This window comes from Carcharhinus amblyrhynchos, chromosome 12 (assembly GCF_965287045.1).
Source record: "Carcharhinus amblyrhynchos chromosome 12, sCarAmb.v2.hapA, whole genome shotgun sequence".
NCBI lineage: Eukaryota > Metazoa > Chordata > Chondrichthyes > Carcharhiniformes > Carcharhinidae > Carcharhinus > Carcharhinus amblyrhynchos.
The window spans coordinates 46,893,295-46,910,515 of NC_137335.1; the positions used below are offsets into that span (position 1 = coordinate 46,893,295).

At 43.1% G+C, this 17,221-nt stretch overlaps 1 protein-coding gene across 1 annotated transcript in view; it reads left to right on the top strand.

Moving 5' to 3' along the window:
* Positions 1 to 304: 304 nt before the first annotated feature.
* Positions 305 to 17,221, top strand: part of LOC145350950 (follicle-stimulating hormone receptor-like) — a 189,354-nt gene continuing 172,437 nt past the window's right edge. The window contains exon 1 of the mRNA XM_080200474.1: positions 305 to 465. Coding sequence (XP_080056600.1) covers positions 305 to 465 — 161 coding nt within the window. The remainder of the gene's footprint in view (positions 466 to 17,221) is intronic.

Genomic DNA, 17,221 nt, shown 5'->3' on the forward strand with positions numbered 1-17,221 from the left:
GTTCTCAAGACCCTTATAACGTGTCCCAAGGGTTCTTAGGTCAATCTTAAAAATAAGTGTCAAGACAACGCTCCAGAATGTGATTGGATGTACAGTATGGATGATGTTTTTCCCCCCTTGATAGTGTCCCCTCTTCCAGCAGCTCCGCCTCCGGGATGCCAATAACGCAGAGCTCCTGACGCGTCTGATAGTGCTCCGGGACGGCTAGCCGAGTGTGCTACAATTAACTTTATTTTTAACGAGTCTGGGACTTTCTTGGAGCAATCAGAAAATATCTAAAGCTCATTTCAAAACAAGAACAAAAATGCCCCTCTTTTTACTCGTATTGCTTTGCCTGGTCCGCTCCCCTATTTCTTGCGCTCACTGTCCCAAACTTTGCAGTTGTGAATCGGGTGATCGCATCACTTGTGAAGGCAGGGAAGTCGATCATATGCCAAAGGATTTTTCCAGAGGCTACAGCAAGCTGTGAGTACATAATTCTTCTTTACATTGAGGCGGGACAGCTGTCGGAATACGTGGAAACACATGAAACTGAAGTAAAACGAAACTGCAATCCCAACACCAACCCTTTGACACCCACTGCTAATCCCACCCTGACCCTCACTAGGATTCCCTTGAGTGTGATGAGTTGGGACATTAGTGACTATGGCGAGGCGGGGGCGGGGACGTGGAGAGACTGCGGTTTATTTTTTGTTTATCCAGAATTTGCCATGTATTCTGACAGTTGATTTATTTTTCATAATGTCTCTGCAGTGTTCACTTGCTCACATAATAAACTCAAGGTTGTTCCATATTTCTCCATCTGTAAACATTTCAGCTCAAGGTGTCTGGCTTTTGTAACCATTCACAGATTTCTCATTGTGCAGTGATGCAAGCGCCAAACTTTAAGAAGTCTTGCTGAAAAGAAAGAAATACGCGTCTATTTGCCACATTTCAGGACATCCCAAAGGGTTCAAACCGATGAAGCACTTTTAAAAGTAGTTGCAGTCATTATTTCAATGTGGAACAACTGAACAAGCCAGCCTGCACGAAGCAATGCCCCCAAAACAAGGACACAAACCATTAATTATCTGTTTTAAGGATGTTGGTTGGGGGATCGATGTTGGCCGGCTGGGGAACCTACTAAGGTGTGTTACTTTCATCTGAGATTCCAAAAAGGGACTGGGTCTGACCTCTCACCCAAAAGACCATGTATAGAACTTACCTCAGTGTGCTAAAAGGAAAACACATTTTGCCTTACTCCATGACAATCAGAGAATCCATTTACTTTTCATGGATCCTGGAAGATTGATTTCCTGAGTGTTGATATTCCCCCCATCCTGGAATTCGGGAGCGAGCCTACGCCATAACGCAAAAAACTAAAAGCAAAATTAAAAAAAAGTCATCTATCATGACCACTGAAATGTAATCATTTCTGTTTCCTGTCAGTGCTACATTTCAAGTCTTGTGCAGAGGAAAACCCACACTTGTTGGCGCTTCCTTGCGTTCATCAGAGATGGGTGCCGTGGTTAGTCCTTTGCAAAGTATACTTCGGTGAAAATAAAGTGACACATGAGAAATGTGTCCACTTTAAAATGATATTAAAGCAAAGTTCCCATTAAAATGAGAGGTGGTAGAGATCATCCACCTGTGAAGTTGAATGTCAGCAAAAGAGGTGTGAGAAAGAGCTGAAGAGTTGTAATATTTTCTCTGAAAGAATTTTAACAAAGCAGATAAACTGAACTGAGGCAGAAAATACGTCAACAAGAGAGTGTATTATTGTCTAGTTAGCGCTAATGTATGGTCATGTTTGAGGGATGCATTTTCCCCATTGCCGGCATCGTGGTACAGTGGTTAGCAATACTGCCTCACAGCACTAGGGATCTGGGTTCAATTCCTGGTTTGGGTTACTGTCTGTGCGGCGTTTGCACATTCTCCCTGTGTCTGTGTGGGTTTCCTCCCACTGTCCAAAGATGTGCAGGCTAGATTGATTGGCTATGTTAAATTGCCCCTTAGCGTCAGGATAAATAAGTGGAGTTGTGGGGATGGGGGCCTGGAAGGCTTGCTGGTTGATGTAGACTTGATGGGCCAAATGGCCTCTTTCTACACCATAGGGATTCTATTCTATGAATGTGTGGTGATTTTCCCCCCGAATTTGCATGAAAACTGGAGTAACTCCTGCTAATTTTGTAAGTGGGATTCTCAGAATGAATCTCCCACACTCTGGGCACGGCAGAATGTCCAAGTGGGATTCACTCTGAAAATCAGGGGGTGGGGCCTATTCCTGATGGAGTGTCTGACAGCATAGTGCTGAGTGAGCCACTGCGCATGTGCCCATCTGTCATAGCAGAAATCAGCACATACATAGTCACACCACACTGCCAGTCTCCCAATCTCTGGCCTGCCCAACGACCTTGCATTGCTGCCACTCTGACTCCTCCATCTCTTCATCGCTGGCCTCTTGGACCTCTTCAGGCAAACCCCGATCTATCCCCTCCTCCCACCCAGCCAGCCCCAATCTCCTTAACGCCCCCTGCAGTTACAATTCCCTCCCAGCAGTCCTGACCCCCCCCCCTCCCCTCCCCAGCAGACCACCCATCCCAAATCTGGATGGCTGGCCCCAATCACCCCCTTCCCTTCCTCTACCAGCGATCCACTGGCAGTGTGGCAGCAGGCCACCCCACCCACATTGATCCCTCCCCCAATTCTAATTCCTCAAGAGACCCTGTCCCTAAAGGCCTCACTCCTCTGACTCTGCCTGCCTAGCACTGCCCAATGCCCACTGGCATTGCCAGTTTGCCTCTTAGGCAGAGTCAGGGGGCCAGGCTGACACTGCCCAGGGGCAACCCCCCTTACTCTCGACCTCCTGGGAGGAGGGGCGCGGATGCCTCAATAGCCTGGTTCCCTGTTCCCTGTTAGCGGAGAACAATAGTAAATCCTGCAAGGGAGACTTCAGCCCCAGGCCTGCTAATGGAATGAAATAGGGATTTCAATATTTAAATCAGCTTCACACCGGTTTCCAGGGCAGAGCTGGTGACTCCAAGAAAGTTTGCCTCTGCGGTGCGTGGAGATTGTGGCGCCCAGCGGAGAGCCCACTAACCAGCTTCCATTGATCATGGAATCATAGAATCCTTACTGTGCAGGAGGAGGCTATTTGGTCCATCGAGTCTGCACTGACCACAATCCCATCCAGATCCTATCCCCATAACCCCATGCATTTACCCTAGCTAATTCCCCTGATACTAAGGAGCAATTTTAGCATGGCCAATCCACCTAACCTGCACGTCTTTGGACTGTGGGAGGAAATCGGAGCACCTAGAGGAAACCCACGCAGACATAGGGAGAATGTGCAAACTCCACACAGACAGTGACCCAAGCTGGGAATCAAACCCTAGTCCCTGGCTCTGTGAGGCAGCATTGTGCCAGTGTGCCACTCTGTCTCACTAGAGGAGCGTCGCGGGCTGGGAGAATCACCCCCTGTATTTCAAGTGGAAGAAGTTGATGACTGACACCAAACCATTAAAACAAAATGTGAAAGAAGAGTCTTTGAGATAATTTGATTGTGGTTTTTATGGTTACCAAAAAAAATTAACCAGCTTGGTCAAGAAAAATGTACAAATACCAGGAATAATAGCTAATATTTAAAAAGTTAAGAATAAGAAGAAAAGAAGCAATGTATTTTCTCCCCAAATGAAGTTCTGCAATCAGCTACCAGGGAAAGCAACTGATACCAAAACTTTAAATGGATTATAGGGATTAAAGAGACTTGTTTTAGAAGAAAATAAATTGAGAGATACACAGAGAAGGCTGGTGGATGGATGTAAGGACAAAGCTTATCTTTTCTCCTTAATGTCTTTTTTGGTTCAAAAATATTATTGGCTTTATGTTCTAAAACAATAAATGCTTGGCCTGTGTGTCGGAGCAGGATGAGTTTGGGTGGTGTAAAGGTCCTTTTACTCCAATTAGTTGCACCTTGGATGCGGCTGACAACTGTGGGTGTATCTCTGCTGCAGGTGTTCAACCTACAACCCAGAAGTGTCACATTGGGACAGCTTCGCAAGAGAGAGGGAGAAAGACTCGCTGTTTATTTCTGACCAGTGAGCTCAGTCTTATGCCACACCAGTTACCCTGGCTGCACCTGCGACTGTGTGTGTCTCTCTTTCTTGTAGGTAGTAAAATATAACCCAGAAGTGCCATACTGGGCCAGCTCCACAACAGAGAGAGAGAGAGAGAGGGACCACTGTTTATTCCTGACCAGTATACCCCCTTGAGTGAGTAGTTTTGAAGCGCTTGGCCTCTTTAATGTTCTGTAGCCTGGAATTATGTTCTGGCTTTTTAGTCCAAGATGGACGATGAAAGAGACAGACTAGTCAAAGTTAGTTTAAAAATAATTTATTCAAGATTTATTCAAGAATAACTCTAACCAAACTCAGTCAATAAAACACAGACACTACAACACTATGCTATGGAAAGAAAACAACATAAATTCTTAGCATTACACAGTATGATTCACGCAAAAACAAGAAGATTCATAGATTCCTCCTCAACCTTTACCTAATTGGGGGATTTCTGAAGACTGAGTGAATATACTCACCACTTCTCCGATCGTTTTAAGAACAAAAGTCCTTGCTGCTGCTGAGAAAATAGTTGATGCCTTGCTGCCAGATCTTCCTTGTTCTTTCCTCTACCACAAAGTAGTTGTCTACTTGGACACCTGAATTCATTCCTTTCCGATGCCACACAGCTGTCCTGCACTGTTCTTCACAGGGCTCCTTGTGGAGTTAACTGCTGAAAGGTCAACCACTTTGGCCGGAGTTCAATTTTTTTTAAAAGGCAGTTTCTTAATCAAATTGACTGGCTCCTCCCATTGGTCAGTGTCAAAACAATGGGGTGCAAAGTGCTTATAGAATGAAACTGATCGACTTCAAAGACAAAGAGCACAAACTGTTTTAGGAGGTATCTGATGTGCTGCTAAGTGTCCCAGAATGATTTCCTGCAACTTCTAAATGTTTTCCCATTAGTGGAGGCATTATTCTATATAGCTGGGATGAAACATGTTACCATTTCCATTGTCTCTCCTAGGTTATACTTGGTTGATTAAGGCTATCGACACTCCTCTGCATAATTTTGTCAGATAGCTTTGTTCACTCCTTGGATGGTCTGGTGGTGTTGTATATTCTGATGTCTGGTCTGCAGCCATTTTGCTTGAATGTAACCTTTTTAGATAATACTGTCTTCAAAATGTCTGTTGTCCTACTTGAAATTGGCCATGTTATATCAGGTTTAATATAATGCCCATGTATCCTATGGGATTCCTCCAAATGATGGATTTGCTACATCTTACAGCAGGAAGAATTCAGTAGGTGGTGAATATATGCTAGACTGGAATTCTGGGAAGGCAAAAGGCTGAGAAATAACCATGCGGATTTTCAAAACTGAGCAGTGATGTTGCGGGTGTTAGAGATGGAAAAGTGGTAGGACTGGAGGGTCTCAATGACATTACTGTTACTAGAGAGGCGGTGCTCGACAGACTGGAGGGGGCTGATTGTGGACAAGTCCCCAGGACCGGATGGAATGCATCCGAGGGTTCTGAAAGAAATGGCGGAGGTGATAGTGGATGCCTTGGTGGTTATTTTCCAGACGTCGCTGGATTCTGGGGAAGTGCCGGAAGATTGGAAAGCGGCTAATGTTACGCCGTTGTTTAAGAAGGGTGCCAGGCAAAAGGCGGGGAATTATAGGCCGGTTAGTTTAACGTCTGTTGTAGGTAAAATGTTAGAATCTGTCATCAAGGAGGAAATAGCAAGGCATCTTGAGGAGAATTGCTTGATAGAGCAGACGCAGCACGGTTTCGTTAAGGGGAAGTCGTGTCTGACAAATTTACTGGAGTTCTATGAGGATGTGTCTAGGGCGGTGGATAGAGGAAAGCCGGTGGATGTGGTCTTGATTTTCAGAAGGCGTTTGACAAGGTACCTCACAAGAGGTTATTGCAGAAGGTCAGGGGACATGGAGTTGGGGGTAGGGTGTTAGCGTGGATAGAGGACTTGTTGTCAAATAGGAGGCAGAGAGCGGGGGTCAATGGGTGCTATTCGGATTGGCGGTTGGTGACTAGTGGAGTGCCCCAGGGGTCGGTGCTGGGGCCTCAGCTATTTACCATTTATATAGATGATCTGGAGGAGGGAACCGAGTGTAGGGTGTCGAAATTTGCTGATGACACCAAGATTGGTGGCACGGCAAATTGCGCGGAGGGTGTGGAGAGTCTGCAGAAGGATCTAGATAGGCTGGGCGAATGGGCCAGGAAATGGCAAATGGAATTTAATGTTGGCAAGTGTGAGGTGGTCCACTTTGGTAGGAATAATGGTAGGAAGGACTATTACTTACGTGGCGAAAAACTGCAGCAGGCGACGGTGCAGAGGGACCTCGGGGTCCTTGTGCATGAGTCGCAAAAACCCAGCTTGCAGGTGCAGCAGGTGGTCAGGAAGGCGAATGGGATGCTGGCCTTCATAGCGAGGGGGATTGAATATAAAAGTAGGGAGGTCTTGCTGCGGCTATATAGGGCATTGGTGAGGCCGCAGCTGGAGTACTGTGTGCAGTTTTGGGCGCTGTACTTACGCAAGGATATTTTGGCCTTGGAGGGAGCGCGAAGGAGGTTTACTAGGCTGATGCTGGAGTTGAGGGGGTTGAGCTATGAGGAGAGGCTGAATAAACTAGGCTTGTACTCGTTAGAGTTTAGAAGAATGAGGGGAGATCTCATTGAGACGTATAAGATGATGAATGGGATGGATAGGATAGAGGTGGAGAGACTCTTCCTGCTCAGAAAGGACAGTAGGACAAGGGGGCACAGCCTCAAGATAAAGGGGGGACAGTTTAGAACGGAGTTGAGGAAGAATTTCTTCACTCAAAGGGTGGTGAATCTCTGGAATTCTCTGCCCGTTGAAGTGGTGGAGGCTACCTCGCTAAATATTTTTAAGACGCGGGTTGATGGGTTTTTGATAAGAGAGGGGCTTAAGGGTTATGGAGAGAGGGCAGGAATGTGGAACTGAGCCACGACAGATCAGCCATGATCTTATTGAATGGCGGGGCAGGCTCGAAGGGCCAGATGGCCTACTCCTGCTCCTATTTCTTATGTTCTTATGACATGGGAATGGAAGAGCTGTGGCATCATATAGCTAAGTGAAAGTATAGATGAAGGCTGGTAGCCAGCTTCTTGAGAATGACTCAAATTGAAAGTGACTGTGATGCTTATGTAATTGAACTTTTGAAACATATGGTTGAGTGCATAGATTTCTGTGCATATGTTTTTCATTAAGGCTGTTTTTTATAAGATTGATTTTCTTCACTAATACTTGGAATGTTGTTTAGTTTTGCAAATTGTTATTCAGGAATGAGTTGTCTAAAGTTTTCATGCTCTTATATGATGCTGCTTTAGTTTCGAAGTGAGATGTAAATTTCCTTTTCTGTTTAGAGACTTTTGAACCATTCTGATTAAAATGGATTCATAAAGTGCCAAATAAATATATACTTTATCTTGGAGGAAAAAGAATGATCTGGATACATCTCATCCACATGTTTTATTCTGATGTGATACACACCAAGAGCTATCGGTTTGCAGACTTTAAACTCTTTTGCATCGTCAAAATATCTAATCTTCATTGTGCAAATTTTATTTTGTAGTGTTTGCTCACATCCCAGACAATGCCCATTTCATTCTCTCAGAACACCATGTAACCAGGCTGGCTGAAACTCTTATCTCAGTGATACCAAGCTATACAAGAGTTGTTCTAGTTACCAATGTAAATAAAACTATGCAGCACTGTATTCCATTTCTACTGACACACAGATACACTTGTTAATTTTAGAATGTAAAAAAGTCACTTGCACTGTCTTCAGACTTATCTCTCGCAGTCAGGGCAGTTCTTCCCAGAAATATCTGAAGAACAGATGTTAAGAATGTCTCTTTTGTGAACAGGTGTTCTTAATGATAAGTGCAACCAGATACCAGAACTATAGTGCTTATTTTTAGAATAAAAGAAGCATTTATAAATCATTGTGTTACACCCAATGGGCGGGGAAAACTGCATGTATGCAATTATATGCTAAATGGCCAGAATAAATGTTTCTCTGGTAATTTTACCACTTACATTGGCTATTTTAACAACAATCTAACTTTTTCTTGGCATTTTCCAGATTGAGCTATAAACTCAGGTTGAGTGACTAAAATACTAATTGGACCAGCTGTTGGAGGCATGCATAACTAAATGATATTAACCAGTTATTTTCCACAGGAAATTATCATTGTATTCTATGGGTGCTGTGGCGCATAATTGTTGTTTTAATTCTGCAAACACATATATAATTGATTGACTATACTATCAAATGGCAGTAAATGTGAATGAAGATTGATTTGTTGCTGGCGATAGCTATACAACATCACAAAGTAAATAAAGGGGAAGAAGAATGGCCAATTGACATGCCTAGATCCAATTATTTCGTATTGACAGAGAGAGCAATGGGGCTCAGTGTGTTAGTGGTTACATGCCACCTTCAACCTTTTCTTTCAGATTGTCACTGTATTTATCCATAACATAGGTGGTGGCAGCATCTATGAATTTCTATACAAGATGCTCCATGCAGATACCAGAAGATGATTGTATTGGCTTCTGGCAGTGTTTGGCTTTATTTGCAGATTGAACCCACTGGTGCATTGTTCATCATGTGTTCCAGATTCATCTATCTACCTGAGAAACAACAGGCTAGCACATCGCAATGATAATGCAACAGCATGTTTTTTTTCTAAATGAGCTTTGGATGTAACAGTCTTGACACAGGGTACATCCATCTAACCGCAAGACAATAATGCAGATTTTGCTGTACAAAGTGAACAAATAGTGCCAGCACATCGACTTTCAGTGGAGCTCTGGATGGCAAGTTGCTGTCAGCAGGACATCCAAACAGTTCGGGGCCCACGACAGAGCAACTGGGACCTCAATGAACACAACAAGCAACTGTGTATCTCCTTAACTAATCAAATTAAGAATTATTAGCAAGTGGCACAGGGTCTGAACAAGGAAGTGTAAGTTAGAATGGTGTCAAATCCAGTACAGAAAGCAAAGTAAAAGAGGAAGACAGACCAGATTAAGAGGGAAGATAGAGAAAGGAAAAGTGAAAGAATTCTTTAAAAATCTCTTAACAAGTAGTTACAAAACTTGTAAAAATTAATCATCAATGCAATGAAGTCTTGGCAGCGATTAAGAGTTGCCACTCTGTTAAAAAGACTGGAATGGACAAAGCCTAACTTAACATGGCCTCATTTAAAATGATTTTACCAGCACACCCGCACCAATTTCAGGGCGGGCGAGGCTTGCAGAAGAGCACTTTCTGTTGGTCCCAAGCGCGATCTTACGAGCCTCGAGTGGGCATGCCGGTAAAATTCTGGCCTCTGTGTCCAGTTTTGATCCCCTCACATGGTGTGTGATATTGAGGCTTTGGAAAAGGTTCAGAGACAGGCTGCAAAGATCGATTCCCAGTTTAAAGTACCTTAAATATCCAGATTGGCTTAAAAAGCTGAGTTTATATACTTGATTCGTTTGATCAAAGACCGTAAAACAGCGATTGTGACAAGGCTGACAAATTGTTTCAGATCAGGATCAGTTCAGGATGGCCAGAGGTCACTCTTACAGATTGCACAGAGACAGCTGCTGAGCTAGACGTTAAACAGAAATATAATACTGTCGGCACTGGAAATCTGAAATAAAAAGAGAAAGTGGTACATTAGGTGATACGTATAGAAAAAGAAACAAAGTTAATGTTTCAATGCCCTATTGCCATTGTTGACCTGAAACATTGGACAGAATTTTATGCCCTGCTGTGAGAGACTTTGGGGGGAAGGGTTGGGGATGGCGGCATGGCGGCACAATGGTTAGCAGTGCCTTCTCACTGCGCCATGGATCCGGGTTCGAATTTGGTCTTGGGTAGCTGCCTGTGCGAAGTTTGTACATTCTCCCTTTCTTTGGGTGGCTTTCCCCGGTTTCCTCCTACAATCCAGGGATGTGCAGTCCAGACCATAAGATAAAGCAGCAGAATTAGACCATTCGACTCATCAAGTCTGCTCTGCCATTCAACCCCATTCTCCTGCTTTTTCCCCATGATCTTTGATCCCTTTAACAATCAAGAATCACAGAATCATAGATTCATAGAACCCTTGCAGAGCAGAAGGAGGCTGTTTGGCCATTGAGTCTGCACCGACAGCAATCCCACCCAGGCCCTATCCCTATAACCCAATGTATTTACCCTGCTAATCCCCTGAAACTAAGGGGCAATTTAGCATAGCCAATCAACCTAAGGTGCACATCTGGAAGAGCTGCCAGTCCTCTTGCCTGGCAGCTCTTGGAGGTGGGGATCCTGACTTGGATGGTCCACCAAAGCCATTGCATCCATATTAAATGTAGGCCATTAACTCTCTTTCTGGTGCAGAGTGAGTGTGCCAAAGAGCAAGGAAACAAAGAAGAAAAAGGAAAATAATCTTAGCATAAGCAGGGGTAAGTATGACAGTGAATGAATTAATGAGTATTAGCACAGAGCAGGCCTGAAGGAATGAATTTAAATGAATAGTTTAAACAAAGTACTAATCAGATTCTAACAGTGGGATTAGAAACATTTTAGATCAGAAATGTGCAGCTGAGATCTGTGGTTTTTCTTCTATCTTCCTCAATACCTGCCTTCTCTTTTGTCTTTAGTATTGACATGTACCACACCCTCTGGCTTGTCTTGAGGGACAACGTATGCAGGAAAGCATTCCGACTGTTTGAGTTTGAGCTCAGGATTTCTGAGCTTGTGGGACAGCTATAGTCACTGTGGAGAATCAGGGAGAGTGTGAAATTCCTGGGTCAAATGCTCTAGAAGGTGGTGATCTCACAGCTGGTGCATGTTCACGGTAAATGGGTGCCATGCTAAAGTCTAAGAAGAAGCAGGCTTGTTGATTTAATTTGATTTGGTTTATTATAGTCACATAAAGTTTATTTATTCATCACAAGTAGGCTTACATTAACTCTTCAATGAAGTTACTGTGAAAATCCCCTAGTCGCTACACACCAGCGCCTGTTCGGGCACACTGAGAGAGAATTTAACATGGCCAATGCACCTAACCAGCACATCTTTCGGACTGTGGGAGGAAACTGGAGTCCTGGAGGAAACCCATGCAGACACGGGGAAAACATGCAGACTCCGCACAGACCGAAAGACGTGCTGGTTAGGTGGTGCATTGGCCATGCTAAATTCTCTCTCAGTGTGCCCGAACAGGCGCTGGTGTGTAGCGACGAGGGGATTTTCACAGTAACTTCATTGAAGAGTTCAGGAGTTGAACCTGGGTCCCTGGCGCTGTGAGGCAGCAGTGCTAACCACTGTGCCACCATGCCACCCTATGTATTGTTATACAGTGAAAAGTATTGTTTCTTGCCCACTATACAAAGCATACCATTCATAGTGTACATCGTGGAGAAGGAAAGGATGGGGTGCAGAATGTTGAGTGGGATTCCTTGGCTGCACTCTCCCCAAAACTGGGAATCCTGCCCAAGGTCTATGGACCTTTGTGTTGTCACTCCCCGGCCCCCTCCCCCTGCCCACTATAATTCCTGTGGCGAACGGGATGGGAGAATTGCCCCCCGTAGTGTTCTAATCATAGTTAGGGTGTAGAGAAAGATCAGATTGGTAAGTCCATTCAAAAGTCTAATGGCAGCAGGGAAGAAGCTGTCGCAAGTGCCAACATCGTCAGAATGCATGTCATTCTCAAACCCTTACTTAGCCTTGGAGACTGCTGAGAGTAGTGATGCCCTGAAGATGTTCATTCCAAACCATGGCATCAATAGGTAAGGGACTGCATCAGAGAGAACAGCAAAGTGTTAGGGAGACATTCAGGCAGTTGTGTAGCCATCATCATGAGTCGCATGTTATATGCTGTCACCCTGTTGCTGGGGTAAATTACATTATGGAGAGGGTGTGGATTATTCTACAGGGAGAAGGTAGTGGGCTAGAGTTTAGGGTGAATGTCAGTATTGAGGACATAAGAGAAGGCAGGTATTGAGGCTCCATGGTCAGATTTTCAGGAACAAGGGGAGAAGTTAAAAATTGGACTGCAAAGATAGTAATCTCTGATTACTCCCAGTGTTGTATGCCAGCTACAGTAAAAATAGGAAGATAGAGATGATCAGCACATGGCTTGAGTCATGCTGCAGGAAGAAGAGTTTTAGATTCATATGGCATTGGGACCATTTCCAGGGCAGGAAGCACCTATTCAAAAGGAATCAAAAGAATCTCAACAAATCCGGGGTCAATACCCTCATGGGGTGGTTCACTAGTGTGGTTGGGAAGGGTTTAAACTAAATTGATGAGAGTATGGATAGTACTAGAGAATGAAGTTATATTCTATTATATCATGAAATAGTGGATAGAGGCAGACTAAGAAAGTCTATAAGGAATGCAAAGGCAGTTCAATGAGATTTTGCAAACCCAGACAAATCATGGGGCTTGCAAAATCTCACTAACTGTCCAGACTAGAGACAATACACATCTCTTTAACCTGTGCTTAACCCTCTTTCCACTCACATTGTCTGTACCTTTAAGACTTGATTACCTGTAAAGACTCGCATTCCAACCATTATTTTGTACATTGAGTTTGTGCCTTTATATACCCTGTTTGTGAACAGAACTCTCACTTAGCTGATGAAGGAGCAGCACTCTGAAATCTAGTGGCTTTTGCTACCAAATAAACCTGTTGGAGTTTAACCTGATGTTGTGAGACTTCTTTCTGTGTTTACCCCAGTCCAACACCAGCATCTCCACATCACAGAAATAGTAAGCAGGTAGTAATAGTAAGCAAATAGTGAGAGGTGAGGTGGGTCCTGTTGGGGAGTAAAAAGGTGAGACATGAATAGAGATGCAGGGTGAGGCTTAGGATACTTAAACCACCCTTTGTAACAGTATTCACTTACTAAGGAGCTGGAATCTGATACAATATTGGGTGAAGCAGAAATGGGATAGGTTGAAAATTAATTGACTGGATGCACTGCAAGTCTGGTTTAGAGCTGACAAGAGGGCATGGCTGGCATCCCAGTTTGTCAGAGAAAGTGGATGTGGAGCTACCACAGGGCTTGCAGTATATCACAAACTTCCTTTAAAAAGGGGAAAAGTTTCAAAGGATTGAGAGTGGCTAATGTGACACCCTTACTCTAGGGAAAGATATAAAGGTATTTGATTTTGATTTGATTTGATTTATTATTGTCACATGTATTGGGATACAATGAAAAGTATTGTTTCTTGCGTGCAATACAGACACAACATACCATTCATAGAGAACATAGTGGGGAAGGAAAGGGGAGGATGCAGAATATAGTGCTACATGCACAGCAGGGGTGTACGGAAAGACCTGCTTTATATATTGCAGGCCCATACTAAAGTCTAATGACAACAAAGAAGAAGCTGTATTTGAGTTGGTTGGTAATGAACTCAGACTCTTGTATCTTCTTCCCAATGTAAGAAGGTGGAAGAGTATGTCTGGGGTATCTGGGGTCTTTGATTATGCTGGTTGCACATCTTTGGAAGGAAACCAGAGCACCCGGAGGAAACCCACCCTGACACCAGGAGAATGTACAAACTCCACACGGACAGTCATCCAAGGCTGGAATCGAAGCCAGGTCCCTGGTGCAGTGAGGCAGCAGTGCTAACCACTTGGCCACTGTACTGCCAGGGTTACAGGGATCAGGCAGAGGGCAGGACCTGGGTGGGATGCTATTTTGGAGAGTCAGTGCAGAGTCGATGGGTTGGATGGTCTTTTTCTGAACTGTAGGGATTCTATGTTATGATATATGCTGGGCTTCCTCATCATTGAGGATGCTGGCATCTCAGGTAACTAAAGGTCAATCAGCTTAATATCAGTGGTGGAAAAGTTTCAGACACAATAATCAGGAAGAAAAATCAGCAGGCATTTGGCAATGTTTGAGTTAAATAAGGAGATCCAGCATTGATTTGAAAAGGGCAGATTGTGTTTGATAAAGCTAGTGAATGCAGGAAGGCATGCCAGGTGCAGCGCCAACCATACCTAAAAATGAGGTGTCAACCTGAAGAGGCTACAGCTTGCATGCCAAACAGCTTAAGCAGCATGTGATAGACAGAGCTAAGCATCCCACAGCCAACAGGCAAATCTAAGCTCTGCAGTTCTGCCATATCCAGTCATGAATGATGATGGACATTAAACAGTGCATTGGAGGGAGTGGGTCCTCGACAATCCCCATCCTAATGAGGGACCAGTCTGCTTATCAGCTCCCTAGCACACTGGCTGGGATTTTCTGTCCCCCTCTCCCCATTTGATAGACTCAAATGGACTCAAAACATTAACTCTGTTTTCGCTCCTTCCAGGTACTACCAGATTTGCTGAGTTTTTCCAGCTTTCTCGGTTCTTGTTTCAGAATCCAACACCCACAGTACTTTACTTTTATTTTGGTGAAACAAGTTGGTGGTACAATTAGTGCTGATTTATTATGTGTTTTTAAGAGAGAGCTGTCTTGATTGTTGATTGGGGTAGTGTACGAGAGATAGGGATGATGGCCAATATGGTCTCCTGAACTAGTGTAGGTTGCCGAGAATAACAAGGGAGAAATTTTCTAGATTTTTATTCCCTTAGTTGACTATCAGTTTTTCATCCTAGGTGTTTGCATTGCACCTACATGATAGGAAATGTCTTAATGTGCAATGCTTAAGGCAACTTAAATATACTGAACAGGCTAGATAGACCAGCTGGTCTTCTCCTGGCTGACATTTATTTCCATATGTTTCTCATGAAAATTTGCCTCATGAATAATTTAGAAATCCAGTTAGGTATTGATTCTAATGTTTCCTTGTCTTTTATGTAACAGAGGAACGAGAGTGTTATTAAAAGGGTGTCATAGTTATGTTTTAGGTATACAAGGCCCTGGTTAGACCATACCTGGAGTAGAGTGAGCAGCTCTGGGCACCATACCTCAGGAAGGATATATTGGTCTTGGAGGGTGTGCAATGTCGTAGGATACTTGCATTCCAAGCGTTATATCATTAGGAGAAATTATACAAACTAGGTTTGTATTCCTTGGAGTTTAGAAGGTTGCAGGATGATTTGATTGAAAGGGTAAATAAGGAGGAACTATTTCTGGCTGGAGACCATAGTCTTAAGAATAAGACCCCGATCTTACAACTGTTAAAATTAGGAAAATTGGAAACACTTCTTCACAGAAAGAATGCAAGAAGTTTGGAACTGCCTGCTGCAGATTGAACTTGATGCTCATCTAAATGTTAATTCTAAATCTGAGATTGATAGATTTTTGTGAATCAGAAGTTAAGAAGAATGCAGCAAAGGCAAGAATTGGATCACAGATCTTATTAAATGACTCATCATGCTTGATGGATCAAATGGCCTACTCTTGTTCCTATTTTTCGATGTCCATATAATAAGTTTTCATCTATCTCTTGTTCTTAAATTTGCTACACTTTTGTTACGGTTGTAACAGTACAACATAATATCCAACAGATTCTCCCTCTCACTCAGTTCTGATGAAGAGCCAGAAGGACTTGAAACGTTAACATTGGATGGGATCTTCAGGCCATTGCCTGGCGGTGGGATCTTCCAGTCACGTCGACGGGACCCCTGGCCGTAGGTTCCCCATCAGTAGGGGGTGGATTCATTCGAAAGTCGGTGGCGGGAGTAGAAGATCCCACCACCAATCAATGGTGGGTTGCCTTCCGTTGCTGAGAAACATACTGTGGGAGAATTCCGAAAATCCTATCATCTGTTTTCTCTCTCTACAGATGATGTCAGACCTGCTGATATTTTCAGTCATTGCTGTTCGTTTCAATACAGCATCCACAGTATTTTGCTTAGCTTAATAACTTTCTTGGTGAAGGGTCATCCAAACTTGAAATGTTGGCTCTATTCTCTCTCCACAGATGCTGTCAGACCTGCTGAGATTTTCCAGCATTCCCTATTTGTTTCAGATTCCAGCATCTGCAATATTTTCCTTAGGTTAATAACTTTCTTGTCTGGATATTCAGGAATATTTTATGTGGAACTGGAATGATAAAATTGGCCTAGAAATTAAAAGTATGAAAACTAACAGACTGTAATTCTCAGGCCAGATTCTCTGACCTCGTCCACAGCTGGGATTTTCTGGACCCACTGCAATGAATGGAGATTTGGCTGAATGCCAAATTCTTTGTTCTCACTGGCAGCAGCAGCAGGGTGTGAACGGCTGGAGAATTCCATCCATCGTTTTCTTATAGTGGCCGCTTTGGGATTAAAAACTACACTCCATTGTTAACTTAATCAATCCTCCAAAAACCATAATGCAATCAATATGATTTCAATGCAATTCACTTAATGATCTCCCTTTGTGTGTGGTTGTTAAATTTGATGTCATATTAATTAATTTGTTTCTAAATATGCTTCATGAAAATTATATCAGATGCACATAAACATACAATATTTTGTGCAATTTTATTAAGGCATCATTATACCTTGGTGATGTAATTTGTCTTGAAGTTCATTTACGTTTTGTTTTCTTTTATCTTTACTAATTGTCACACAGCAAGCAGAGAGCAAACACATCCTTTTTATTTTGAAGGATTGTACTGTTAGAATGATAAACAATACAGTATCACTGATCATTGCACCTGAAATATCAAGGCCCTTTGCTATCTTATATCAGAGCAAAATTATTTTAATTCTTGCTTCAAAGGATATATACATTTGTGAATGGTCATTGCTACAGGCAAACCCTTTCCTGATTGATGATTTCCTGCCAAAGTTATTCAAAACTTATTTGTATTATGGTTTCATGAGCTTACATCTATCTAGCTAAGATAATATCCAAATATTTGATAATCCTACACACAGTACAGCCTGCATGCCCTCCATTATGTTAGTTAAATGATCATGCATCATTAGCTTTCAGCCATAACAATTAATGCAGTGAACTGAAATTCTGCCAAAAGCCATGACAACAATCTACAAAAACCTGAATGTCTTTCATGCCCAAACTAAATCTTGTACATCAACTACCCGATGTGTAAGATAGAGTGCAAGTCATGCATTTCTGCATTGAAGTTGTTCTCTTCAATACCTATTCCTTTTGTTACAATGGAATTATTTCCACAAAGATAGGGATAAGAGGTCCTGTGTATCTTATTCTCTTATCATGTATTTAGCCTCTGTCACTTTTAGACT